Here is a 27,938-nt window from a genome sequence, read left to right on the forward strand (position 1 = left end):
TATGTTGAAATGAAAATATTTTAGATATGCTGGGTTAAAATTAAGTCCACCTGTTTCTCTTTTTTAAATGTGGCTATTAGAAAATTTTAAATTACGTGGCGCATACTCTATTTCCGTTGCACAGCACTGCCTCTAGGGGCCTCAGTGAGAACCAGATGAGGTACAGCCTCTTTCGGCCCCATTTCACTTGCTGCCCGGTGCTCACCTGCCCAAGAGCAGGTACTGCAAGGGGAGGGATGGCCCGTCCCACATATGGTGCCCGACACAGAGCTAAGACCTATTTGGCAAATGGAGAGATGACCTGGGAAGAGGCACAGGGAAAAGAAGCTCCTCATGACACCACTTTCCCACCTTTTATTATTCAACAACTGGATGGGGATAGAGACGCAAGGATAGGACAACAGCAAAGTTCCAATAAATAAAATGGGGATGGCAGTGGGGCCCGTGCCTGCACGGCCCCACATAAATAACCAGGTTGCTGAGTGGAGATGGGGGCTGGGCAGTTGCCTGCACTGCCCAGGCTGGGAGACAGACGCACCAACACCACAGGGACACAAAAACCACCGAGGCCAGAGGTGCCTCTCCAGCTCCATCACACACCCCTCTCCCCCAAGGCTCCTCAGATCCTGGGGGTGGCTGGGCAGGCTGGGGCTCTGTCCCACAGCCCTGCCCAGGTCAAGTCTGTTTTTTCAATTTCAATAAAAACAGCAGGGTCGGGGGCAGGCACATGCATTAAGCCACTTCTGTAGACAGAGCCGTGGATAGGCAGCCCCATAGGGGCCTTGGAGGTGGAGGCCCTGGAAGCAGCAAAAATGAGCCAGATAAAGCTACTAATGGGAGTGGTGGCAAGGAGGCAAGCCCTCCCCACACACAACCCAGCCCAGAGACTGCAAGGGACCCAAGGAGCCCTGGCACTGAGATGTCGTTCTCTCCCCACTTCACAGAAAAATTGGGACCCAGTGATAACCAGGGACTTGCCCAGGATTAGAACCCAGGAACTCAGCCTCCCAGCCCATGGCTTTTTGTTGCCCCTTCCCTGTACAGGACCTGCTGGAAGAGGAGGGGGAGGTACATGTGCTCTAGGGCCCTGTACAGAGGCAGGGGACCACTAATTACCAAGGCTTGGGGCCAGGCGGGCCAGGCAGGGTGCCCCTCCCCATCGCTAAGGCCTAGCCCCCTGGTGGTACAGAGGATACCGTGAGCTCCTAGGATCTGGCTAGGGCAGGGTACAGGGTCAGGGGCATCCTGCAGGGAAGGAACTGGGTGGCAGGGAAAGGGGACGGGCTCTCAACCTGCTCCTGCACACAGCACTCACTGGCCGGCCTGCCTCCTCACTGGGGCGGACATTCCCACCTCCAGGCCTTGGCCTTTGCTGTTTCGTCGGCTGGGCCATAGCTGCTTGATCCTAACAGGCCCAGCTGCAGCTCTACCTCCTCCAGGAAGCCTTCGGAACCTCCCAGGGCAGGGCTGCAGTGTCCTCAGATGAGACAGCCCCTCAGATGACCAGGTTGCTCTCACTTAGCCGGACCACATAGCGGTTCTCCTGGGGGACAGGGGTGAGGGGTTGGAGCTGAGTCGGGGCTTCTGGGCTCCAAGAAAGTGGCCCAGGGACCCCTGAACCTCTACCTCTGCCCCATACAGTGAGGGTTGGCCCAGGTACGAACAGACACCTTCCCCTTCTGGGCCTCACCTCAGCCTTGTTCTCTGCTGGGGACTTCAGCCACTTAGTGTGGCTTCCACCACTTCCCAGCAATGCTCGCTGCTCAGTGGGGAGGCCAGGCTGCGGGGAGTTGGGGAGATCACCCCCTGATGGCCCAGCCTCCGTGATGGTCTTCACCTCAGAGGCTGCTGAACTTGTCCGCTGCTCAGGAATTCGGGCCACACGGAACCTGGGAGAAGAGGTGGTGCAATCAACCCCCCATTAGAGGGGGAACCCCAGGAGTAGAGAAGACAGCACCTGCCAGGATCACTCAGCAAGTTCATGGATCAGAGCCTGAGCCCTTCCCACACCCTCCCACCCACAGATGAGCCCCCAACACCCCCCAATCCTAGGTTGCAAGTGGACAGGCCTTTGGCCTGAGGAGCCCCAGGTATGATGGGGGCCAGGACCCTGCCCGGGGGGCCCAGGCTTAAGTGCAACACAGCATAGCTGGGAAGACCTGACTTCTCCCTGGCCACTCCCACAGAGGCTGGAAAGGGTGGGGTCATCACTGAACAGGGTGTTCAGGGCTCACCCGAGGGCCTTGCCTTCCCCTGGCTGTCATGTCTCTCCCTGACCCTGCTGTGTCTCTGCCCACCTCACCTGCCCACAGACAAGATGGTGATCTCGCCCTGGCGTCCTGCCTTGGCCCCAGCCTTGGGGGTCCTGGCTGGGTTGGGCAGGAGTTTGGGAGTGGGAGTGGTGGCAGCTGCGGCCTCAGGGGACAGGAGCACCTCAGGCCACTTCTTCTGGCTACAACGGGAGCAGCAGGGGCCAGAGATTGAGGCCAGGCCCTGCACGGTGTGGAGGTGGTGGCGATGCGGGCAGATGTGCGGCATGTTGGGGCGGCCCGGTGGCAGCCTGCAAAGGGGACAGGTGGGAGTGGTCACTAGGGCAGGCCAGGCCCAGGGCCAAGAGACCCCAGGAGGTGGTGAAGGGGAATCCGGGTGATGGGAGAGGAAACATACCCAAGTGGTGAGTCCCACTGGGAGGCAAGCTGATTACCCATGGTTTAGGGCCCTCCTTGTCCACCTGCCCACTCACCTGGGCACAGGCCTGTGGCTGGTCTGCACCAGCTGTTTGTTGTGATACTCCTTCAGGAGCTCCTCCAGGGCCGCCGCGTTCTCTGTGGGCAGCTGTAGTCAGAACCCGGCCCTGGGCCGTGAGGGGCACCGCCCCGACACCCCGCCCAGCACAAATCCCCCTACCTACCCACCATCCCCTCCCCAGCCTGGCCATGTGCCTTTTCCTCCACCCCTCATCAGGCAAGAACAGGGGGAAAGGGCAGCAGCAGCAGCCACACTGGTCAGAGAGGGCCAGGCTGGCCAGCGGTGTCCCAGCAGGAGGGGCAGAGCAGGGCGGGACTCTGACCCCTGCAGCTGCCTCACAGGTTCTGGGAGATCCTCCTCTCCTGGGAACAGGGATGGGGTCAGACCTTCCCCTCACCTTTCTTCTCTGTGATCAGGCGCACCAGGACCCCGATGGTGTCCTCATTAGCGTCCTCAGCCCGGTAGGCAGGGTTGATCCCTGGCGAAGAGAAAAGGACCATGATCCTGGGAAAGTGGGGGAGCTACACTCTTGAGCTACCCCAGGATATGGCGGCAGAGGGCGCCTCAGGCTTTCCTAAGAGTTGGGCTACAAGTCTCAGTGTTTATGCACCTGCGACACTCCAGGCCTCAGCTCTGATTCTGAGAAGCCCAGTGTCACCCTCACTACTCAGTGTCACTGCTCCCTCAGGAAACCAACAACCCCAGGTCCTAGCAGTTTCAGGGCCACCTGAACTCCAGTCCCTGCAGAGTGAATGTGTGGGATGGGGGTCAGCCTCTTCTGGGGCCTGCCCCCTCCACTCCTCAGCCTCAGGGATCCATGGGCTGCCTCTGCCCAGAACCCCCAACAACTCCAGCAAATTCTGCCATTCCAGGCTTATCACCTCCCTGCACACCGCCCTGTCTATGTAACTAACTGAGGGCCCTTGGTCAGCTTAGGGCCCAGACCTGAAGGGCTTGAGAATGGGCCGTGTGATGATCAGTGCTGGGCCGGCAGCAAACAGCTCCTAGGACTTGTGCCCAGGCAGCAGCCAGCAGGTAAAGGAAGTCCTAGGCTAAGAAGACAAGTGTGACCTGAGGTGAAATGGCCTAAGCTGCCACTTTCCTGCCTGCCCAAAGCTGTCCCCTTCCTGCCCGTCCAGACTGCAGTGTCAGGAGTTGGGAAGGGCTCTGGCCAGCCCCAGGCAGCTGGGACGCTGGCAAGGGAGGCGCCATTTCCATCTTGACTTGGCCACAGGCTCTGTGAGCAGTGTGTGAGCATGTGGGGCGCCTGCCCTCCTGGCCTTAGGGGCACAGTGTGAGGGGGAGAAGAAAGGGGCTCAGGGCCCTAGGGTAGGGGTGGGAGGAACCTGTCTCTCCCTCTGGTTCCAGGACTCGTAACTCAAACCACAGCCTGGAGCCGAAACCTGAGCCTCTTGTGGTGCCTGCCCAGAACAGCTGCCCTGCCAGCCCTTCAGGCCAGAGGTCAGAGGTCACCTTGAGTACTGAGAAGGCAGTCCAACCCTTGAACCACACACCAAGCTTAGCCCCTGAGGGGTCTGAACTGTGGGTGGGAATCCTGCTGAAGCCACTTGACCCCTGCTCTGCCCCCGTCGCCACCTTGGGCCACCTCTCCCTTCCTTCCACTTTGTCAGTCTGCAGTGTCTCCTCTGCAGCCCACGTGTAGCACCTCCAGGAAGACCTCCTGATTAGTCCTCTGCAGGCCTTTCCCTGTCAGACCCTTCAGGCCAAGTTGGTTCCCTCAGGCAGCCCCCAGGCTGAGCTGGGCTGGGCAGCCCGTGCCTTCTGGCCTCCCCACCCAGACCCAGGCCTCACCGCTGCCTCCACCTCCAGAGCCAGGCCCGACCTCCTTGTGGGCTGTGCAGTGGTAGCCCTTCCGCTTGAGCAGGTTACACACCAGGATGCCCAGCAGCCCCATGAGACAGAAGACAGGTACGATGGCAATAACCGCGTACTGGGCAGCCGTCTCCTCAGGGCTGCCTGCGCGTGTGCTGTTGTCTGGCTGCCGCCTCTCCCCAGTGCCGCCAGCCCCTGCTGCCATCTCCACGCCACGTCGGGCCCGCTGCCTCCGCTCTGAGCACCACGGAGGATGGAAGCATGGAGGAAAGACAGAGGCAGAAAGACCCAGGGCCCGAGTCAGGGCGGGGGTGTGTGTGTGTGTGTAGGGGGTACTGACATGGCCAGAGCTGCCCACTCCCCACCATGTTGGGGAAGCAAAAGCCAGCGCCTCCTCCTGTGTGGCCATCTGGTCAGTCAGCCTGAGCAAGACATCCTCAGATCTCGGTCCTCAGACCTCAGGACTCTCAGCCCTTGTCCACCCCGCCTGCTGGGTCAGAGGGGTGAACAGATGGCACCTGTGCACGTGCCTGGGCACGGGGACACTGGGTCCTGCCTCCCCAGGACCTGGTCCCGGGGGTAGTTCCCTCAGAAGGTGACTGACTCTACAGGTGAGAGGAGCGTGTGTGTGAATGTGCGAGCGTGTGCTCACACTCATCTGATGGGTCTCTTAGAGGGGGTGAGGACAGGAGACTGGTCAGGATGTGAGGCTCCCAGGCCCCCAGCTGTGGCTGCCACTGCTGGATGGTCTCTGCCACTCAGAAGTGAGATGGGCAGACACAGCCAGAGGAGCAACTGACCACATCCTGCTGGACACACTCTGGCTGCATGCCCCCGCCCCGGGCTGAGGGAATGAGGACCCCACTCTCCTGGATGGACACTGCAGGGGCCCCTGGGCTCAAGCTTGCCAGAGCCCCTCCCACACACCCCCCAACCAGTCCTAGCCCCATCTGCCACTCACCATGACAGCTGTGAGTACCCAGGGGTGTCCAAGAGCACGGCTGACAGGGAACGCGGGGCGCCTCTGAGGGGGCGAACCACCTACAGGGAGGGAAGACGTCATGAGGCCCCAAAACTATCCTTAAGGGAGGCTGGACTCCTTCCTACCGGGCACCCTCACTGGTCCTGACCCATTCCATTTCGCAGATGGGAAGACTGAGGCCCATCTCAGGGGTCATCTGAGGGGTGGGTGAGGCTTGGACCCCAGGATCCAAAGTCCTGGTCACCCTGCCATGAGCCCCCATGCCCCACCCCGTGGCTCACCCAGGCTGGCAGTCTCCACATAGTGTGTCTCGAGTCGCCGTGCCTGCCTGGGCCTCCAGCCTCCCTCGAGGGCTGCAGTGGGAGTGGGGCTGGCATGGGCTAGAGCCCCACGAGGCTGAGAAGGTGCCCAGGGGACAGGACCTGCATAGTGTGCCCTGCTCCAGGTCCTGTGGGAGGGAAGGGGTGAGAACAAAGCCAGCAGCCAGGCCTGAGGCCCCTGGGAAGCCAGGCCTGGGGACTCCACCCCGGGCCCTCAACAGTCTTCCCAGGGCAGGGCAGACGGGCAAGCCAAGCTCACCAGGTTGGGCTCCTCCCCGGGCGGGCACTGCCAAGGGGTCACTGATGTTGGAGTGGCCAGAGGCCAGGGCAGCAGCTGAAAGAACAGCAGGCAGGACACACTGAGAGAGCAGAAAGCACTGGACGTGGCATCTTTGAGGCCATCTATCCACCACCAACTTTGTGATGCCCCATGGGCGGGGACTGCTGACTGCACAGAGCCACCCCCAGGCTTCAGGGAGACTCTCTAAGCTCTATCCCTCATGCTGCAAGGAGAACCTGCCTGTCCCAGACCTGCTGCACCACCACTGCCTAGGTAGGGAGAGACCACATCTACTTCTAGAAAATGCTGGAAAGCCCCAGACAGGCCAGATCAGGATCTCAAGCCCTTAGGTCTCTGAGTCACACCCCTTCTAGCTAACCAGGATGGTGAGGAGGAAATGCTTCCGAATTCCTCTCTCAAGTTCCGCCCCCCTTCCTGCTGCCTTGGCCCCCACCACAGCTGGGCATGCCAGTAACCAGCCTCGGTTCATCATCCCTGGGGCCACGTCTGCAGCTGGTGCTTCCTATTCTGGGCCCTCAGCTGAGTCTCTGGGACCACATCCTCCTCCGTGACCCCCCCTTGACACAAGGCCAGCCTCCTCACACCCCTCACACTCACACAGGGCATGACACATCCCAAGGGAAGCATCTTCTCAATTCATGTCCCACAGCCTGTTCCACCGGGAGCTCCCTCTGCTTCCCATTCCAGGTACAGTTGCCTGCCCATAATCTCTCCTGCTGTGGGGAGACCCCTCCGCCCACACCCTGGTCCTCTGATTTGGCTCCTTCTTGGGGATAGCAGGCAGAGTAGAGCCAGCTGCCCTGGAGGGCAGACGAAATGTCACACAGGAGGCTAGGGACCTCTTTAGGCCCTGGACCTGGCTCCCAGCACCTGCCAAGGGCTGAGAGGCCTCCCGCACCAGGAGAGGCAGAGGCCAGGAGGTGCTTCCTGGGGTCAGACGGCCTGGGTTCTTCAAAAGAAGAGCTAAGTGACCAACCCCAGCACCCTGTCCTGGCCTGGAGTTCCTGAGCAACATCTGCACTCCACCCCTCAAGGGCTGGGGTGCAGGGCTCAGGACTCGGCTCTTCTGGCTTCCCCACCATCCCATCCCCAACTCACCACCAGGAGGCAGGACAGCGGCCAGTGCAGCGGGCTCAGCTTCATCCTCAGGCCCCGGGGGGTCCCCAGCCTGGGGCAGATGGAGGGCAGGCTCAGCGGGTAGCGGGAACAGGCAGGCACTGCTGCCTGCCCAGCACTGCTTCCAGGACAGGACGGGACAGGGAATTCACAGGTGTTGCTGGACAGAGTGTGGGGCGGCCTGGCCTACCCTCACTGCCCCCACCCCAACAGCCTGCAAGGGGGTGTCCTGTCTGGGACCAGCCTTCCAGGGCAGCACAAGCTGGATTGGGGCAGAGGGCCCTGCCAGGCTTGGGGGCCTTCCTGGAGGACAAAAGGCTTCCTTTTCCTTCCAGAAACAGCAAAGTGCCCTGGGGCGTGGGCAGGGGAGGCTGGGAGGCAGAAAATCCCAAGCTGCAGCCCTGGGGGTGGGGCAGTGAGAGGGCTGGCAGTCTCCCCACACCCGGCCTCACCAGCTCTCAGGCTCCGGCCACTCAGAACTCCCTGCAGGCCCAGGAGCATGCCGGGCCTCTGCTTCTCTGCCTTCACTCTTGCTATGTCTGCTCCAAGGAAGGCCCTTTCCCTTACCCTTCAAAGTCCAACACAAAAGCCTCTCTTTCTGGAATCTTCTCTGGACTTCCCTTCCTCCAAAGCTGAGTCTGGCCCCGAAAGCTCCTGCGTGTCTCCCCACCCCCACCTCATGACAGTCCTGGTCCTCCCACGTGTTCCCCCACCCCCACCCCATGACAGTCCTGGTCCTCCCATGTGTCCCACTGTCCATGCTGGGCCAACTTCTCCACAGAGGGCTGGCATGTTGCTGACTGCATCTCTCGGGCCATGAGCAGACCCGGGGCCAAGGGGTAGGGGGAGTCGTGGCAGCCAGCACTCAGCCTTCCATCCTCTTTCGGGCACCTACTGTGTGCTAGGCACTGCCCTCAGCACAGGAAATAGTATGAACAAGACACACACTGTCCCTGTCCTTGGGGAGCTCACACCCTAGGGGAGACCAATGGCCAACAGATGAACAGTGAGTGTCCCCCCACAGACAGTGGGAAGTGCCAAGAATCAAAAGAAGGCAGGGTGAGGGCAGAGAGTGATGGGCACTGGCCCGAGGCTGAGCCCCAGGCTCAAAGTGGGGCCTCCTCTGGAGAAAAGTCTCCAGCCAGTAGACAAGTTTGGAACAGCAGGAGGGATTTGAATCAGACAACAAAAGGGACTGAGGCCAACCGAGGGAGTTCGATGCGTGCTTCCAGGAGGCCCGGCTTCAGGCTCCCGAGGGTGAGGGAAGCCATGTTTGTCGGGCCTCAGCCACAGACTCCTGAGGGGTGGCCTCAGAGAGCCAAGCCATGGCCCAGGGCCCCAGCAGGTTGAGGGGACCCTGCCTGGAGCCCCGAGTTGTCTGATGCCAAGCCTGGGAGGAGAAGCGCTGCCCCAGAAACCCCAGGTCACACGAGAGCCCCTCAGCCTACAGGTGGCCCAGACTTCCCACCTGGAAAAGAAGCCTGAGGAAACCGATCCGCCCGCACTAGGCGGCCTGGCCTGGCACAGACCTTGGCGGGCCAGGGGTTTGAATTACACCACAGGGGAGGGGAGGGGCAGTGGTCACACCATCCTCGGGACTCTCCAGGTCATTGGCAGCAGCTCTTGGCCCAAGGCCAGCTCAGGGGAAAACCTGGGACAGGAGAAGTTCGGGCCACAGAGTAGAGTGAAGGTCACACCCTGGCCGTCAGCACCCAACAGATGGCATCCTCTGATCCACACCCCTACCTGTCCCTCTTCTAACTTGGTCACAAGTCTTCTTTTCTCATTCCTACCCCAAAGTGTCCCTTCCCCCTGCCCAGGCCCAGCTCCCACTCAAGTCCACCTCCCCATGCTCCCTCCCCCGTTCTTCACAGGATCTCACCCCTAGACTTGACCATGAGCCCCAAGGCCTCAGGCTGGCCCCGCAGCCCTGCCCAGTCCCCAGACGCAGCACCCCTCCATGTCCCTGGGGTGGGCCCAGAGGGCTGGGGCGGGGCTAACTACAGCCACAGAGGGGATGGGCCGAGTCCCACCCCGGCCCTGCCCAGCACCTGCTGGGTGACCTGAGCCCACAGGGAGGGGCTGTGCAGATGCTCACCTCCAGACAGACGCGAGCTGTGATCTCGAGACTTCCAGGGAGAAAATGGGGGTCCAAAGGCCCGACCCGAAGCCAATGAGGGCCCACTCAGGCCCATTCACAGACACTGCCGCCAAGCGCCCTGACGCCTTCTAATTATGTGCCTTCTAATTACCCCAAACCGGCACTTACCCCAGTCTGGCCGCCCGAGTCTCTGCTTACAGCTGCTTCCCCAGGCCCGACTGAGCCCCCGACAGACCTGCCCGGTCAAGCAGCCAATGGCCAGCCGCCCAGAACCCTGCACACACACGTGGACACAACTGCTGCTGTGAACCCCCGCCCCTGAACCCCCTTCCCCACCAGGCCTCCAGCATCTAAGCCCTGAGCCCCAGAACCCTGATGGAAAAGCAAGCTCAGCTCGAAGCCCCTTGGCTGGCTGGGGATCTGTGAAGGCCCCATCCCTACCCCTCTGCCTTGTCCTGAAGGCCGGGCAGTCAGTGACCTTCCAAAGCCCAGAACCTCCCGGAGGGCTTCCTGGAGGAGGGAGGGCTGTCAAAGATGGGCAGACTAAGGCCTGGAGGAGGGTAGCATCCTCAGCCCACAGCCAGGAGCCTCCTCTCCCGCCCCGGTGCTCCTGGCAGAGGAGAACCACCCCACAGGGCCCAGGCAGAGAAGGAAGTTAGCTTAGAGGCCACTGCTTCCCGAAGTCTCCCAGCCTGGGGCCAGGCCCCATTGACACCACTCCCTGTGGGCCCTGAGCCCCTGCTTCACCTGGCCGGGTCTCAGTTACCTCACCTGCAAGATGGGGATGTTTCCCTCCCAAGGCAAGGTTGTTGGGAGGTTTAAATGAGGCAACGAGCCAAAAGCAGGTCGTGGGACTTCTTCCCCATCACCCCTTCTTTCCCTCCGCCCCCCGCGCCCAGCTTTATAATTAAGTGTTTGCTTACTTGTGTACTCGTTGCCCCCCAACCAGACAGCAGCGAAGGCAGGGATGTCTGTCTCATTCACCACAAACCCGCCCCCGCCAGTGTCTGGAACAGGAGGCTCATGGCGGGATGGGGGAGCGGGGGGAGGCTTCCTTACAGCCCACTCCCACCCTCCAAAAAATGCCCAAACAATCAGAACAGAAATTCCCTGGAAGAAAGCCAACTAGCCAAGCCATGACCAGGGCCCCAAGCTGGAGGCAGTGGAGCCCTGGGGAGGTGCAGCCCTAGAGGCCTCAGACAAAGAGGAAGCTGTGGCCCGGGCTCAGCAGCTTCCCCTTTCCCAGAACTGAAGCTCAGCGGGGTCACCCGGGCCCAGCCTGGGCCCTCCCCTGCCCGCACTCACTCTCCAGCCTCACTCTGGCCTGTGTGGTGGCCACTGAAGCTCCATTGAATCCCAAAGGTCTTGCAGAGCCCCATGCCTACCCCCCGCCCCCTGGCCTCCAGTTCAGCTCCACCTGCAGCCCAGGTGTCTTGACGCCGAGATCTGGCCCCTGCCACCCCAAACTCCAGCCACTCTGAGCTTCTTTTGATCCCCTACACTTGCCTCTCTCATCCGTGCACTGGTACCTGCTGCTCCTTTGCCCAGAAACCCCTGCCATCACCTGCCAACACCTCCTCTTCCTTCAGAGCTCAGATCAAAGTCATTGCCTCCTGGAAGCCCCTAACCACCACCTCCCCTTCTGCATTAATGGCACGTGACCATCCTGTTTACCCAGCCCCTTCCCCACGTGCTGCCTCTGGATGTGGGTAGGTATGTGCTGAACGGTGCGGAGGAGGGCAGGGATCAAAAAAGGCACTCTCAGGAGAGGGTCCGGCTTTTGCCAAGGTTGAGAGGGCCTGACAGCAGGCTGATGGTTAAGGAGCCTGGGGGGGGCGGGGGGGGTGTTAGGCAGGGGATTCGCCCTGGGCTTCCTGGGGAGAACCAGCCTGCTCTGCTCTTCACCGGCTCTGTGGCTGTGGACCCCCCTACAGAGGGGGCTGTTGTGAGAGTAAGAGGAGGGAATACACGTTAAATACTCAGCACAGGGCCTGGCACAGAATAAGCCCTCAGTTAAGTATTCACTGTGCCTCAGTTTCCGCATGTATAAACTGTGGAGGGGGATGACACACTTGAAAGGCAGGTGTGAGGTAAAATACGATTCTCTTTTGTTTATTTACAATGTCTGGCACAGAGCCTGGTACCCAGGAGGTGCCCGATTGGCCACGGTAAGAATCTGGGAGGCGGGAGCGTGCAGGAAGGGAGAGGGGTCTGGGAAGGTTGGTGGACAAAGGCCAGGTCACGCCAAGCCTCGACTGCCAGCTGAGAAGCTGGCACTGCCCCCAGGGCCTGCAGGAGCCCTGAAGGGTTAGCAGGGGAGGGAGAGGATGGAACAATTTGTGTCTCAGAGGGCTTGCCAGGCTGCCGGCCAGGTGAGGTGGGACTGGGGCAGAGGTGGGAGGCAGGTACTTCTGTCTCCCCAGCCAGAGGCTCTAGGGCCTGTGGACCTCCCTGCAGCCTCCAGAGGCCGGGTTGCCTGGAAACACAGCTGGACACAGGCCTCCCTCGGCGGTGGCCGCACCCGAGACAGGAAGACAAAGGCCACCAGTCAATAGAGAAATCCAGGTTAGTGAGGAACCCAGTGGTTCCCTGGCAACTGGGGCTGAAGTAGGGCAGTGCCCACAGTGGGCGGCAGGGAGGGCAGCCAGGCACTGCCTCCCTTCCCTCCTCTGCCCTCCTTCCCTTGGGCCAGGCCCTCCGCCTGGGTTGCCTCCACTCCTCACAGGAGAGGTGAGTATCTGTTTCACACCCGGGTAAACTGAGGCCACAGGGGTCACACAGCCAGTAAGTGGTGAAGCAGGGATGAAGCCCAGATCTGTCTGACTCTGCTTCCCATCTCACTTCTGGGCCCGCCTACCCTGGAGCCCAGCCCGAGGCCTGGCATAGAGCAGATGTTCTCCCAGTGTTTGCCAACCTAATGGAAGAGGCTGGGCAGCGAGCGTCACACAGTACATGGTTCAGCCAAGGGGCTATCACACAGCACATGCCCTAGTCTGAGCCAGCTCTGGCGGGAAAAGGCACTGGGACCTGCGAGAAGCAGAAGCCTGGGGAAGGCTGGGAATTCCCAGGGGAAGAAGAGGAGATCCCAGGGTGGAGCCCAGCTCCCTAGGGCTGCTGACTGGGGGCCCAGAGATATGCAGAGGCTGCCTCAGGGCCACTCGGAGAGAAGGGCGCCCCCATTCCTACCCCCACCCCAGCCTTGGGCAGCCACGGTCTCCCAGGTCACAAGCCTGGGGTGAGGACTCCACACGTGCAGACCCCTAATCCTACATGGTAGCCCACCAGGCAGCGGCTGCTCCCTGGCCCATCCCCAGGGGCCGGGCACAGTTCTGCCCCTCAGACCTCCTGCTGCCACAGGGCCTGGGCTTCAGAGGTTCAGGGGGTGAGGTGGGCAGGTGGGGCTGAGGGGGCTAATTGGCCCTTGAGGCTAAGAAAAGGGCTGAGGTGGCCAGACGAGGCCCACCCAACTCCTCGCCGTCTGGGTGTGGTACAATCCCTGCCTCTTCCCTGGGCTGAGTCTGGGGCTGCGGAGGGGGTGCCCAAACCAGACAGTCGTCTCTGGGGCAGAGCTGGGGCTCCCCAACACCCCCTCACTAACCATTTACTGCGTGCCTCACTCCCTCCGCTGGCCTCAAAGACAGGCCTCCAGGCATCACGGATGAGGAAGCTGAGGCACAAAGAGGCTAAGTAGTACCCTGTAACAACGTGGTCTCAAAGGAGACAAGGTTTGCCCTGCCAGAGTAGGGGCAGCAGCCCCTGCCCTCACCACCACAAACCTGGCACCCCCACTGCTCCTGCATGCTCTGCTCAGCCCAGCACCCAACCGCTGGGCACCACGGGCTTCCTGCAGGGAGGCTGGAGGACGCCCACTACACACCCCGCTCATGCTACTGCTGCCTCCTCCTCCAAGAAGCCACCTATGCCTCCCGCCCGGGCTGCTCTCTGGTCCCCATCACTAATGTGCCAGGGCGGCCCAGAGTCTGCTCAGCACAGGCCCTGCCCCATCACCCCGACGTGGCCGACTTGGGCGAAGCTTTGAGAGAGAATGAGAGGAGATCACAGCCCCAGCCTGCTCCGTTCTCCAACTCCTACAGAATTGGGGTGCTGGGGAAAGAGACCTCCATTCCCCAAAAATCTCAGCTCAGGCCCTAACCAACAGAGCTTGAGGACTGGGGTCAGCAAGAGGCGGGAGGCTGGGCTCCGGAGTAGTCACGGCGAGGTTTGAGCTCTGGCTCACCACTTAGTGGTTCTGTGACCGTGGGCAAGTTACTCACCCTCCCTGAGCTTCAGGGTCCTCCTCTGAAAACGGGGGTTCTGGCCCCTGCCTCTGGGGATGTGAAGGGGAGAAGCGGAGCCACTGTAAGTGGTGCTGGGGGGTCCTCTCCTGAGTACAGTTCCCACCACGGCCCACAAGGCCCAGAGGAGGAGCCCTCAGATCGAGCAGCATCCAGCCAAGGTCGCCTAGTGGTTCAGTGCTTTGGGGAACCCAATGTCGGTCCCAGCAGCACGGGCGGAGGAGCCTTGGCCTCTCGGGGAGGACTCTGGGTGCCCATTTCCCAGCCCCTTAGAGGCCGGTGTCCACCTACTCCCACAACAGCTGAAGCCACAGTCAGGAACACAGAGGGCTGCTGAGCAGTCAGGACCCAGCCCCACGTCCCTGGGCCTCTTTCCTCCTCCATAATTGGGGTAATTGTGCCTGTTCAGCTGACCTCCTGGTGAGGCTGGAGGATCCAGGGTTCGTAGGCGAACAGTGGCTCTTCTTACAATCAGGCCACAGCCCGGGCGCTGCCTCCTGCAGGAAGCCTTCCCAGTCTCCCTGTCAGGTTGGACCCTCCCCTCTCCGGGCCCCTTCAGCCATCACTGTTTGTGGTCTCCCTCGAGGGAAGGAGGGAGGCAGGCGGTGGCATGCAGGAGGCTGGGCACACAGCAGGGCCAGACACTGTGGACGGCCAGGCCCCTCCCTGTGCTGACTGCCCCTTCTCATGGTGAGGGTGAGCAGGTCCAAGCTTAGGGCCTCCTCCTCTCTCCACACACACACTCAGACACTCCCTTTAGTTGGCTGCAGAGGCCCCTCCATCCCTCTCTGTCTGTGCCAAAAAGCCAGGGCACACACTCACAGCCACATGGGCTGTTTATTTATAGAGCTCTCATCTTTCCCAGGGTGGCCCAGGAAAGAGCTCTGGCCTTCCAGACTGACAGACCTGGGTTAGGACCCCAGTGACACTAGAGTCTTGAAAGTCCCTTCCCCTCTCTAGGACCTCTTTTCCCTCCCTATACCTGGAGGGGACTGCAGACCCTGTGGGCATGAGGCTGAAGATGTAAGAGCCTTGGGTCCTAATCCCAGGGCTGGGCACACAGTAGGGACACAGCAGTGGTTCCCTCCTGTCTTCCCTGCCACCCCGGCCCCAGTTAGGCCCAGGCACCCAGGGGCTCAGCACAGAGTGGGCACTAAGCTTTGCCAGAGACCACATCCCAGCCTCTAATCCTGAGTGGGAGCAGGGCCGGAGTGGCCCTGCCGGCTGCTCTCAGGCAAAACCCCTCCCGCTCTGGCCTACCTGGCAGACCGGGTGGCCTCGTAATGGAGGGAGTCTGGCCTTGCCCAGCCAGGCAAGGCACTGAACAGCCCCACCGGCACTTCCTTCTCCCCCTGCAGGTAGCCAGCCTGGTCTGTCCTTGGCAACTGATGCCAGAATTGTCAGACGACCCTTGCCTCTACCTGGAGACAGGGTTGGGGGCTGGGAGAGAGCTTGAGTGCCAGAAGGTGGCTGTGTGACTCAAACTAGGATGCGTCCCCTCTGCTCTCTGAGTCTTGGCTCCCCATTGAGCAGCTCGGGAAGGAAGGGGATTCCCTGTCAGTGCGGCTGAGAGGAGACCTGAGCCCAGGGACTAGCACATGGCAGAGCCTCAGCGCTTTCTTCTGCGGGCCCAGAAGGAGGGCCTTGCCTGAGGAGGGCCCAGGGCAGCACCAAACTCACCCCTCCCCACGGGGTGGCCTTGAGTCTTCACCCCCAACCCCCAGCACACATTCAGGAGCGTCAGAGACCCTGAGTGCAAACCTCCCTATGCATCCCAGCACACAGCAGGCCCTCAGCCTACAGTGGCTGCCCTTCCTCGGGAAGAGGGCTGGCCAGCACAGATATGGCAGTGGGAGGGGGCAGGCTGCCGGCCAGGCCAGCCCCACCCAGCTGGGCATGCAGGGCCCATGGGTGCCCCATACCTGCGCCTGTTCCCAGAGGTGAGGGGGGACACCCAGCAGGTGGACCACAACAATGAAGAGGGACTCACATTGGGCTGGGGAGGGATTCCTGGGAGAGGGGTGACTGGAGCTGTATCCTGAATGGCCAGGAAGGTTCTAGAAAGAGGGGACAGCAAAAGCAAAGGCCAAGTAGAACCAGGCATCTGGGAGCGAGAGGTGAGGATGAAGATGTAAAGCTCATAAGGGCCTCAATGCTAGGATGAGGAGTTTGGACTATTCACTGTAGGCAAAAAGTTACCTTAGAGAGGTCACTCTGGCAGAGTGTGAAGAAACTGCAAACGGAGGCAGAGAGGCCAGTACAGGAGTCTGGGCATGGACAGCAAGGCCAGTGCCAGAACAAAAGAGGCAGCCCTAATTTTGTGAAGGTGTGTCTCGGGCCTGCTTCCAGTCCTGGGCCACGTCCAGTCCTCTGGGGAACGTGTGGCAGGACAGAAGTGCCAGCCTGTCTGGAGGCTGAGAGCCAGAATATCAGAGTTCTGGGGGCCTCGGGTAAGTCCCTGCACTTCTCAGAACCTCAGTCTCTCCTTCTGTAAAATGGGCTGACCGTATGAGCAGGGGCCGGTGCTAACTGCCCCTCAAAGTCTCCCCTCCCTGGCCAGACACAGGCACCTCCCTCCAGCAACTATCACACAGGTCACAAGTGGAACCCAGCCTGGCCCCACTGTGATCCCTGCCATCCCAGGAGGCCTACATTACCAGAAAGGTTTGGCTTGGGCAGAGCACAGGGTGGGGCTGGGGGGTCCTCCACTGGGGCTGGGACCAGAAAAGGAGGGTAACCCTTCCCCTCTCCCCCCACTCCCAGGCCTAAGCTATTTCCACCTCTTTGTTGGGGATGGAAATAACTCAGGCTCAGCCCCAGGAGACCAAGACAGCTATTCTGACCAGCCCCAAAGAGCATCGCTCCAGTCATTCCAGAGAGGACAGAGGGATACCCCAGTCCCTAGCTCCAGCTCTCGTCCAAACAGCAGCAGTGCTCAGAGCTAGCAGGAGCCTCTGGGAAGAATGGGGAGACTGAGGTCCCTGAGAGGGGGGGGCATAGGCTCAAGGTCTCTCGCAGCCTGCTCCCCACCACAGCACATGGCAGGATTTGGGAAATTGCCCCTAGAGCAACTCCAAAGAGGGGGCACAGGGCCCCTCAGCTATGGTGAAGGTCAACTGGGACTCTCACTTATTCTCGCCACCCTTGGAGCCTGGGCTGTGCTGCAGACTCCAGACACTCTTCAGAGCTATGTGGACGCTCCCACGGCCAGCTACAGGCTCTACAAGGCAGGAGATAGGCCTTTCTGGTGACCTCTGGCTAGGGGTGAGAAGTGAGGGGAGGGAGGACAAGGAGGTGAAACAGGAAGACCGTGTCACCCACCTGCCCCCAATGTTTCAGACGTGTGCAAACACACACCACACTCAGAACTCACAATGGCACGCTGGCCAGACCATGCCTGCCAGCCCGGGTTTGAGAGACGCAAGCTCAGAGAAGCCTCAAGCAGACATTGGGAAGGTGGGTGGCCCTCTCCGTCTCACAGCTTCAGGGGCAGAAGACCTGAATGCCAGTCCTGGCACCGTCCTGACTCTTTGTGACCTTGAGCAAGTCACTTTGCTTCTCTGAGCCTCCGTTTCCTTCTGAAAAACAGTCACCACATCTCAACCACTGTGAGGAGTCAACAAGAGCACTCCATAAAGTGTTCAGCACAGTGCCTGGCACTGTCCCCCGACCCTCGTCCGCACTAGAAAGCAGTCAACATTTTCAGAGGATGACAGCAGAGGACAGAACTTCCAGATCCTTCAGCAGGTGCCCCTGCACCCCTCCTGGGCTAGGGAGCCTGATTTCCATTCCACCCTGCATGAATCCCACAGACCCTCCTGTGGGCATGGGAGCCTCAAGGGGGTCTAGCCCAGAGGTGAAGGGGCCCTGCTCCAGCTCTCCAGCAGCAAGAACTCAGCCTCCCAGATGAAAGCCCGCTCATGGGGAACAGGTCCATGCCCCCTCTCCCTATGCAAGGAACTAAAGAAAGGAGACCTGGGCCAGAGAAGTCAGTGTCTATGGATCAGAATTTTGGGCTTGGTGCAAGGAGCTGTGCTTCCAACGCTGTCACCAGCACCGGGTGCAGCCCCTGGGCCACTGTGTCCCCAGCAGACAGTCTGCCTGCATCCCCCACGCAGTCTTTCTGCCCGAAGGGAGGGAGGGGAGAACAGAAGCCGTTGACCCAAAAACAATAGAGGATCCCAAAGTGATGATTCACAGTCCGGTTCACAGCCCAACACCTCAGTGTGCAGATGGGGAGACTGAGGCCCAGTGGGGGCAGGTCTGAGAGCAAGATGGTGCCTGGGCCCAGTGAGAATACAGGTTACCAGGGGGCAGAGATGTGCCAGGTATCTGGACCTCAGAGAGAGAGAAAGTGTGTGTGTGTGTTTTTGGGAGGTGGAGCCTGAGGCTACCTCAGGGCCCCTCAGCTGCTGCCAGAGGTGTCACCCTACCTATCAGATGCCACCCAGCCTTGGCCCCCATGTCCCTCTGCTAGGGCAAGTCACTCAAGGTCCACCCCCTCACTAAACTGAGCTCCTAAGTGGGGCCTTCTTGGGGACAGTCTTGGAGAGACCCCTATCCCCTGGCCCTCTCCTTCCCTGCCCCGCACCTTATCTGCTGGCAGGTGTTTGAGGTTCCCCCTCCTTCCATCTCTCACTCATTGCCTTGAGGAGCAGACACACAAACGCACACGCACGCACGCACGCACACACGGTACTTGACCCCACACACACGATGGCCCCAGTGATTCAGGGGCTGGTTTTCACAGAGGAACTTGGGGTTCCTCTCCCGTTTCACACTCACATTAACGAGTGGCCCTGGCCCTGCTCTGGTCACACACACTCAGTGACCCCAGTGACCCGGGTCCTCTTACAGTGGGCTGGGGTCACCGCAACCCGCAGTGACCCGGGGTCTCTCTCTCACACACAATCAGACGCACACACTCTGCCTGTCACAGACACACAGAGCCCGTCTGTGTCTCCCGCTCGGCCCGGCGTCACCACCCAGTGTCCCGGCCCCACGTTCGCCCGGGCTGGGCCGCCTCACGCGCCGTGTCACCCACAGTCACGGGCTGTCACCGTTCAGGACCCCCCCGCCCCGGCCGGTCCCGCACCCCGTCATGGTCTCGGTCCAAGTTTCCCGGGCCGGAGGCGTCTCCTGGGCCCGCCGGCTCCTCCACCGGCAAGTCCCGCCGCTGCTTCCCCACCGCGCGCGGCCCGGCCTGGAGTCGCGGCCCGAGGACGCGCGGGGCCGGGGCAGGGGGCTCCGGGACGGGCGGGGCCGCGGCGCGGACGGCGCCGGACAGGACGCGGGCGCGGGGGGGCGCGGGGCCGGGGCTGCGGCATCCGCCGCGCAGGCCGACTTCCTCAGAGACGCGGGGAGGCAGGGGGCGCCACTCGGGGCCCCATCCCTCCGGGCCTGGCCGCGAGCAGCGGATCCCGGCCTGGGGCTCGGCGCGCCCTCCTTACCTGGCCGCCCCGCGGCAGGTCCAGCAGCCCAGCTCCGGAACGACGCGGCGCCCGAGCCCGGCCCGGCGAGCGCACCGGCGGCCGCGCAGGCTGCGCGCCTTTTGAATGAATCGCCGGCCGGGCCACGAAGGCGCGCAGCCCCGCCCCCGCGCGTCACGGCCGCCGGCCCCGCCCCCAACGTCAGTGTCGGAGCTCGCGCCCCCCTCCCCCACCCGTGAGGCCGCCGAGGGGCTCGCGCTCTCCCGCCGGGCAGCGCTGCTCTGTGTCGCCATCTCTCGAGCCCCCCGGGAACTGCAGGGGGCTGCGCGGGGCACCGCGGCCGAGCCTGGGAGGCCTCTTCTTGAATCAGCCCCTTCCGCGCTCCAAACCAAGAAAGGAGGGGTTGCGCGATGCAAGATAGACTGGAGACTTGGATGCCACTCCGGGTCCTGTCACCGTTGCCGGTGAGAATGGGGCCACCGCTGCCCCTGCCTGGGTCTCGTTTTCCTCCTGGAAATTGGCAGCCAGGGAAGCAGCTCACTTTACCTCGTCGATGAGGCCCTGGCCTGCCCCCAAAAACCCCCACCTGGTTGGTGAGAAAAGGCCCGATGGAAGTGAATCTACAAAGGATGCCCACTTGGTGGGCTCCTGCACATTCCTCAGGTCCCAGCCCAAATCTTCCTCCAGGAGGCCTTTCCTGTCTCCACTCCCTTCCCCACCCCTCTCTGCCTGGATGGTTCGTCCCTCCTTCCAGCAGGACAGGTGACACACTGCTCTCCCTTCTCTACCACCAGCTTTCCTACCCTGCCAGTTCCCAATGCCACCCATCAGGGTGCCCAGCAGGGCAGTGACTAGGGACTCTGGGACACTATTCACATTGTATTCCCAGCTCTGTGAATCGTGCCCCCTACAGTTGTGCGGTATGGTGGGCCAAACTGGAGACAGCAGCCCAGCAGCCTGAATTTCCCACTCAGTACCATTCAGGGGACCCCAGGTGGCCCTCCCAGGACAGCAAGGCTGGAAGATGCAGACAGAAGGGAGGGCCTCGTGCTGGGAGAGAGGCCTGGCTGCCGTCAGGATAATCACAGCCCATGACAGAGGTGGAGGAAGGTAAATAAGTCTGTTGAGGATAGATTGTGGAGGGGGAGTAGAGAATTCTAAACAAACTGAGTCATAGAATCTGAGCCGTGGGGTGAGCGGGGGGGAAGGTCAGTTCCCCAGGGTCCAAGAGATTCCAGGAGGAGAACTGGACACCTGCAGAGGGAGGGGGCCGGGGAAGAGTTTCCATTTCTCTGGGCCATGCCCAGGTTGTGAGGGAAGGGCAGAAAGGACTTAAGGTCACTGGTGTCGGGATCCTAGCCCCAGTCCCCTTGTACAGCAGTGAAGACCTCCAGGCCTGCTGGCGTGATCCCAGGGTCATGACAAATAAAAATGGCAAGTAATAGGATATATTGGAGTATATGAGGAAGCCATTTTGTGTAAACCTAATTCAGCCTGACCTTGTCTTTCCAAAAGGGCCTGACGGAGGCCAGTGAGCACACATTGTATATCTGCTTTAGAGATTCCCCATGGCAAGAGCAAAGGCCCTTGAGATAAAGGTGCAACTTCCCTCTCCCTCCCAACGTTGGCATTCCCTTAAGGATTAAGCATCTTTCCTTAGGCTAGAAACTGATTGCTGCGCTCACCTGAGACCACCCAGCTCAAGACAATAGACTTGCCTCCTGCTGCTCCCTCCGAGAGAGCAGACCCACCACCTGCTCTGTACATCAAGCGCTGTGCCGATAAGGCAATCTTGTGACTATTGTGGGAGGGACATTTCAATCATATGTGAAACGTCCTGTTTGGGGGTATATAACCACTCTGTGCACCCCACTTCTTTGGTGCCCTTTCTTCCTTCGGGAAGAAAGGCCCTGGGCCATGGTCCTCAGATTTCAGCTCAGAATAAACTCACCCAAATTTTCATTTATAGATTGGTTATGGATTATTTTCGTCGGCAGTCACATATCCCACATCCGAGCCCACAGAGGGTGCCAAGAGAGGATCCATGCTGGGGACCTGGTGAGGGGGCCAGAGCAGCCCAGGATGCCCTCTATTCCTGCAACTATTTTCTTTGTATGAGGACCTTCTATACCTCACTTCCAAGTTCAGGAGTTCGAATAGTGGCATTTCACATGCCACTCAAGAGACTAAATGGGGATCTGCTTTTTGGTCAAGGAGCACCCACTATTAATCAGACATCCTACAGAGGGTTCAGGCCTATTTCTACTACTAGCTCTCTGTGAGGCTTTGGTTAAATCCCTCCCTCGACTCAGTTTCCCCATCTGATAATTCGGCTGCCACACTTGTTGCCCGAAGGTCATTCTCATTCTCTGTGGGAAGTGATCTGCCTGACCTGGCCGCGTGGTCAGGGTGGGCAGCAGCCACCTGAACAAGGAGAAAAGGTCAGGGATGGAGGGGCTGAGGCCGTCCCTCCTGTGGTTCTGAGGGCTCTAGGTGGCAACTCTGGGCCCTCAGGCTGCAGCTCCACAGAGTCAGGTCTCCTGGAGCCACAGTCTGCCCACATCTCACCCCCACCCCCTCAGGTTGAGAGGGAACCTAATTATTACTTACTGCTGGCTCTGACTCCCGAACCACAGTGAGCTGCAGGTGGGACTCTGCCCAAGAGTCTGGGAGCATCTAGCTGCTACAGTGAGGAGACAGGGAAGGAGGTGTAGAGGCCACAGGAGAGATTTAGGTTGGCTTTTTATGGGGCTTGGAGAACCACAGGCTGAAGAACAAAGGACTCTCAGAATCTCAGGTTTTTAGAACTCCTGGCATCTCAGATGGACCCACAGAATCTTAGCATTACGTCTGAGCTCAGGGACCTCAGAGACCATCTGGTTGAACCTCTCATAGTGCAGCCAGTGAAATGAGCCCAGAGAAGGCCTGCACCTCATGCTAGCTGGCACAGCACAAGGCCCCAGTAAGCTGGGATGAGCTATGATGGTGATCCAGAGGCAGAGGCAGGGGCTCCATGTTCCACTGAGGCCCTGCCTGGGGTGGGGATGCTGCACCACGGGATCAGAGGCAGGGCTTCTGGTGGTTTGCAGGGAATCTGAGCACAGGTCAGTCTCTGGGGTTGTGGACCAGAAGTGGTGGCGCCCTCTGCTGGCTGCACTTGAATTGCAACATGGAAGTCTAAAGCGGGAGGTATGTCCAGGGCTCAAACACCAACGCTCTGTGCTTTGCCAACCCCCAGCTGGCCAAGTTCTACCCCTCGGAAGGTGGGCTGCCCTCCTGTGTTTGTGCCTTAGCTCCAGGGGGAGGGTGGGCTTGATCTAAGGAGTAACTGGAATGAAGAGTCCAGGGTGGGGTTCAGCCTGGGTGGGATGGAGCAGGAGCTGAGCTGGGACTGACTGGGCTTGAGGGCTAGGTTCAGTCCACATTTAGGTCCGGACCCTGGCCTGAGTCTGGAATCCCACTGGGGTTGGGCTTTGGTGTCACACAGATGGCGGTCAACTCCCAGTGCTGCCATTGCCGGGCTGTGTAGCCTTAAGCAAATGACTTTACCTCTCTGAATAAAAGCTCACCCATGCAGGGTGTTGTGAGAATCTGCTGAGACCCCATGTGGGGAGCACCAGCTCCTATAGGCCACTGGGCTTGGGAACCCCCTTCTGTTCCCTCCCTTCCCCCACCTTCAGTGTTTGCCCCGTGTCCTCCCCACAGCTGGCAAGGGCTCTGCCCTTACTTGTCCCCAGAGCCTGTTCGCGGTCCCCCTCCCCAGTTCAGCCCCGCAGTCTACCCCTGACCTGGCTGGGGATGCCCATTCACTTGCCTTTGCCAGGCAGGGCTCTTCATGGGCCATAACGGGCCCAAAATAGCACTTCCCCTTGCCATTTCCTGCAACTTGGCCTGTGGCTTAAGGACAGAAGAGACACTTGGTGTTTGGCAGGCATGCGGAAGCTGTGAAGGGCTTTCGGAGGTCACCTATGTCTAGAGAGGGCAAACACTTGCCTAGGGTCTCACAGTGAGGGAGGTCAGGGCTGAGGCTTGAGTTTAGACCCCTGGGTCCCCCATCCCCTCCCAAGGTGCTGCCCAGGTCTAAGCCAAGGCCTTAGCCCTACTTGCTGCTCCCTTGGCCAAGCCCTCTGGCCATACAGACAAGTGCTGACTCCAATTCCAGGTGTGTGACAGGGTCCCTGGAGATCAGCTAATCGAGCTCTGTGCTTTCTGGGTTCTAAGGCTATTCTCTGAATTTTCTGACCACAGGAAACCTTCCCACCTGGGCTCTCCTCTACACTCACTCCTGGCCTCAATGCTGCCTTGCTGTCTGACCTTAGGTAAGTCCCTGTCCCTCCCTGTGGTTCATCTTCCCCATGAGGTAGATGCCTAGCCAAACCCTGCTCTCTGTCCCTAGCCCAAGGGACCACCTGGAGAATCCTTCTGGAGAAGAGATGGCTTTTGGCCCTGACTCTCTCCCATCCTCTGAGGTCAGGACACTCTGCCCAGGCCTGGTCTGAGGAACACGAGCCAGATACCTCATGAGTGACTGATGTGGCTCTGGCTACTCAGGCTCTGTCTCCTGTCCTCCAGCCACCCCATGTGGCTGCCCTTCCTCCCCTCCATGAGGCAGAGACCTGAGCAGACAGATCGCATGTGAATTCAGGCTCTACAGCTTAGGAGGCAGGTGACCTTGAGGAAGGCATTTCACCTCTCTGAACCTCGGTTTCCTCATCTGAAAAAGAGGATAACGATGGTACCAACCTCCCAGGACTATTGTGAGGATTAAACGAGATGATCCATGCAGCACACCCTCAGTAAACGGGAGCTGGGCTTATTGTTCTCTGACATTCAAGACCCGGAGGTGGATCCCAACTGAATTCTCCAGAATTAAATCAACAAAAGTTTACTGAGCGCCCAGTGTGTGTCAGGCACTGCAGGCAGCCTGGGGACGGAGCAAAGAACAAAAGTCCCCCTCATGGAGCTCACATTCCGGCTTCGCTGCCTTCTCTTCTTTCCCCTCTGCTCCAGCTGGGCCTATACCATGGCCCCTCACTCCAGGCTCCCCCACCCCTCCTGCTTTGGCTCAAGCTGTTTCCTCTTCATGCCAAACCCCAGCCCCACTTCCTCCCACCCCAGTGGCCATGGCCATACCCTTTAAAGAGTGCTTCTCCCCCTCAGCTGGCAAAACTAAGTCCTGATGTCGGGAGCCCGGGTGGTGATTAGCCTTGGAGGGTAGACCGGGAGGGGGCTTATGGGGACCTGCTTTTGGGGTGATGAAATGTTTCTTGATCTGGATGTGTTCACTTTATGAAAATTCATCGGGCTGCACTCTAATGACTGGTGTACTTTTCTGTACAAACGTTGCACGTCAATAAAAAGTTTTCTAAAAAAATACCGACACCTGGGCCCCCCTCTCAGAATTCTGATTGAATTGGCCTGGCATGTGGCCTGGGCTCCTCAGGGCATTCGAATGTGCAGCCGAGGTTGAGGACCACTGCTTTAGAGGAGCCGATCCTTCCAGGAGTCTCCCCTGGGCCTGGGGCCTGACAACCATTCATCCCAGGACCTCCCCACCCACAGCTGACTGGCTCAGGGCTGCGCACCTGTCCACGGCAGCCATGCCTCGGGACGAGGCCCCCGAGGTCACAGTGGGCGGGACCAGGCCCATTCCTACTGAAGCACTTGAGCTGGGAAGACGCTGAGGACCCGCCGTGGGTATATGGTGCTGAAACTACAGTCTGTCCAGGGCCCCGAGACAAAGCGGGCAGAGGCCTTGAGGCAGCAGGAGGTGTGAAGCAGTTAGAACAGCAGCTGTCTGGCGGGGAGGGATGAACCAGGGACTCAAAGTAGAGAGGCCAGGGGTCCTGAGACGGAGCTCCAAGATCTGGGCCTGTGTGCTGACAGCTACTTACTGCCAGTTCACGTCTCCACTAATGAGCCCCCCTTTTATTTCAGGGAAGAACGAATCTCTTCCTTGCAATCCAAAGACCTGTGCCCAGCAAGCAACAGCCTTGTGGGGAAAGGATTATCAGCCCCATTTTACAGATGAGGAAATGGAGACAGGGGATACGGCTCATCCAAAGACACTTAGCTAGTTAGCGACAAAGTCAAGACTTCTGTTCAGCTTCAAGGCCTGTGCTCCTTCTAATGCTCTGTTTCATCATAAATTCCACAAGAACATTGCTTTCTATTTGGAAATCTATGTTTAATAGAATCCCCTCCTCCCCAGGTCTTCCCAGTAAAGCGATGCTGCAGGGAGATGTGCCATGCATGTCGTACGGCACGGAGGGCCCAGCAGACCACCGATAAGTGTGCATGCCAGTTTGCCTGCACTCCTCTTTAGCAAGGGCTTTTTGTGAAGTCTCAATCATTCGTGTTGGAAAACGTATACACGTATGTTCAGCAGAGCTGAGGCATGATCCGCCCTTTGCTAGAAGTCATCGTCTTGAGTCCTGCAGGTGGACCCCGGTGGGAAGGGCTGTCTGCCCAGCGAAGCATGGCCTCAAGTTGCTGACCTTTGCCTTCCGTGTCTGACTTAATGACACACCTCTTTGGACCCAAAATCAGACAGACTTGGGTTCTACCCCTGCTCCCCTCGGCCTTTCGGGTTCCCCAGCCTCGATGGCGTTTTGCTGGAGAGAGAGCACTCTCACGGAGGAGCCGTGGGCAGGCTCACCAGTTGCCCGGTTTTCCACTTGCAGTACGTGTCAGCTTCCGATTCCCCAGCCCCATCACAGACCCACTGACCCAGAAGCTGAGGGGAGCCTGGGAATGTGTGTTTCTATGGCTATAAATTTATGTCTTATGCTTTATATTTCCACGTGCTCTCCAAGGGATTCTAACCGAGGCCTTGGTTACAAAGCAGTGGATCTGCAGAACCCCTTGTTTTCCTGATGAGGAAACTGCAGCCCAGACAAGGGCGATGACCCGCGCAAGATAACTCAGCAAGTCAGAGGCAGCCTTGCCATCCCAGCGCCCTTCTGGGGCTCTCAGCCCTCCCTTCTGCCCAAGTAAGTGGGTGTCAGGAGGCCCATGCGGCTGGGGAGCCCTGAGGTCACTGGCAGGATGCCACTGCGGCCGCGGATGGGAGGAGTCATTTGGTATTTCTATTTATTGACTCTTTAAACTTCATCATCCAGGGAAAGTTAATACATGACTGTTTGGTAGCAAGAGAAACATAATCTAAGACCACAATGACCCACCCACCCCAAACAAAAACAGAACCAAACAAATCCCATCTGAAACCAGACCTTTGGAGCTGTAGCTGAAGCAGCGAGGGGGCTGGGGGGCAGACTGGCCCCTGAAGTCCAGGGGGCAGGGGAGAGGCTGCCCTCAAGTGGTTCCCAGTTGAAGAGGCCATGTCCAGCCCCTCAGCTTTGGGCATCCTTCCTGGAGGGGCTGCCCCTGGCAGGAGGGGTATGAAGAGAGGGATTCAGTGGTCAGAGTGAGGGGGCTGCTAGGTCCACCCTCTCAAGGCGACCATATGTGCCAGTGCATGAGACACAGGGGCTGGTGGCTAGGGGGCAACTTTGAGGAGAGCGAGGGCCCTTTTCCCTGCTCAGGCCCGGAGAGAGCCCTGTCCAAGGCCCCATCAGTGTTCCCAAACTCGGACACCACTAAAGGCACTGCCAACAAGCCAGGAAAGGCCAACGCCTGGGGAGGCCCCCCAGATGGGAGTCACACCCCCCAGTCATCATCTTGTTCTGGATGACTGACTGAGGGGACTTGGTCCTTGGCTCTGGATACTGGAGGGCAGCCCGATCACGACAAGGCCATGGAAAGTGTATGTTGGGAGGCGGTGTTGTGGTGCCCTGAACATGCAGAGTGTGTGTGTATGTGTGTGCGTGCGTGTGCGCATGTATGTAATGGGGGAATGGTCCCTCCAGGAAGGCTTGGTTAGGGTCCCAGGGCAGGAATAGGGTGTTTGTCCTTCTGTCATTTCCTCACATCACCCCCTGCCTCAGGTCATTGCATAAATAAGTGCTTGGGAAGGGACACATCTAAAAAGGAACATAAATACTGTACACGGGAAAGGATTCTGTCCCCCAGCCCTCCCACTGCCCCCAGAAAACCCTCCAAATATTGCACATGGCCCCCCCCAGCCCTGTAGGGTCCAGGCCCGGCCGTGTCTTTGGTTGAAGCTCCAGGGGCAGAAGACCTGGGCAGCCCGCATGCCCCCCACCCCACCCCCATCATGACTGGGCGCACCCAAGCAGCCAGAGGGTCGGGAAAGGCCTTGGCCCACTGGCCAGCAGGTGTTCCATCAGGAATGCTTCTGCGAGGATGGGAGGGAGCCCATGCAGGCACAGGGGTGCCCCTGGGCAGACACTCCTGGTCAGAGTCTGCGTGTGGACTAGGGAGAGGCAAGCAGGCTGAGGGCAGGCGGGCGGGTGAGTCCTGGGCCCTAGCGGACAGGGTCACACCCTCCATAGGAGGAGGTGGTTTGTGCTGTCATCTCGGCCCACGGTCTCGCTGCTGCCGCCACCCCCACTGCTGAGTCGGAAGTCCTCATAGCCATCACCTCCACTGATAACCAGCATTTTAGGCCTGGCTGAGGCGGGTCCTCGGTGCCGAGGGGAGTCCCGGTGCTCAAGTGATGGCAGCCTCTCGGGGCCTGGGGGACAGAGGGGAGGATCCATTAGCCCGGGGGTGACTAGTGGCCACACTGTCCTGTACCCCAGAAGACAGGAAGAAAGACATGCCCGCTTCCTGTGGGAGATCCCACTTCCTGTTAGCCAAGAACTTCCTATTTGCAAAGAAATGACCACTTCCTGGCAGTCAGACCACTTCTTACCTCCCGTCCATACTTTCTAGTCAGGAGTGACACATCC

The 27,938-nt window shown here is 59.8% G+C and overlaps 2 protein-coding genes and 1 long non-coding RNA gene across 4 annotated transcripts in view; 1 reads left to right on the forward strand and 2 right to left on the reverse strand.

The window, feature by feature from the left end:
• Positions 1–339: 339 nt before the first annotated feature.
• Positions 340–19,304, reverse strand: RELT (RELT TNF receptor). Of its 2 annotated transcripts, none has more exons than XM_070625895.1 (11): positions 19,147–19,304; positions 7,283–7,352; positions 6,143–6,217; positions 5,845–6,011; positions 5,543–5,622; positions 4,561–4,818; positions 3,146–3,226; positions 2,744–2,825; positions 2,303–2,560; positions 1,691–1,889; positions 340–1,543 (listed from the first exon to the last, which is right to left on the reverse strand). In XM_070625895.1, exons 2-11 carry the CDS (start codon positions 7,325–7,327, stop codon positions 1,496–1,498), a joined length of 1,293 nt encoding a protein of 430 aa, XP_070481996.1. In that variant the 5' UTR covers positions 7,328–7,352; positions 19,147–19,304; the 3' UTR covers positions 340–1,495. The 2 variants fall into 2 exon arrangements, with proteins under 2 accessions (XP_070481996.1, XP_070481998.1); XM_070625897.1 differs by having other exon boundaries at positions 7,283–7,418; positions 19,147–19,279.
• A 156-nt stretch (positions 19,305–19,460) lies between these two features.
• Positions 19,461–25,194, forward strand: LOC139084179 (uncharacterized). The gene is made up of 3 exons (XR_011541559.1): positions 19,461–19,589; positions 23,374–23,444; positions 25,063–25,194. It is a non-coding gene; the product is annotated as an uncharacterized lncRNA (long non-coding RNA).
• A 1,006-nt stretch (positions 25,195–26,200) lies between these two features.
• Positions 26,201–27,938, reverse strand: part of ARHGEF17 (Rho guanine nucleotide exchange factor 17) — a 57,445-nt gene continuing 55,707 nt past the window's right edge. Inside the window, exon 21 of the mRNA XM_070625867.1 lies at positions 26,201–27,721. Within this exon, the coding sequence (XP_070481968.1) occupies positions 27,525–27,721 (197 nt within the window). The 3' untranslated portion in view covers positions 26,201–27,524. The remainder of the gene's footprint in view (positions 27,722–27,938) is intronic.

This window comes from Equus przewalskii, chromosome 6 (genome assembly GCF_037783145.1).
Source record: "Equus przewalskii isolate Varuska chromosome 6, EquPr2, whole genome shotgun sequence".
In the NCBI taxonomy this organism is placed as follows: Eukaryota; Metazoa; Chordata; class Mammalia; order Perissodactyla; family Equidae; genus Equus; species Equus przewalskii.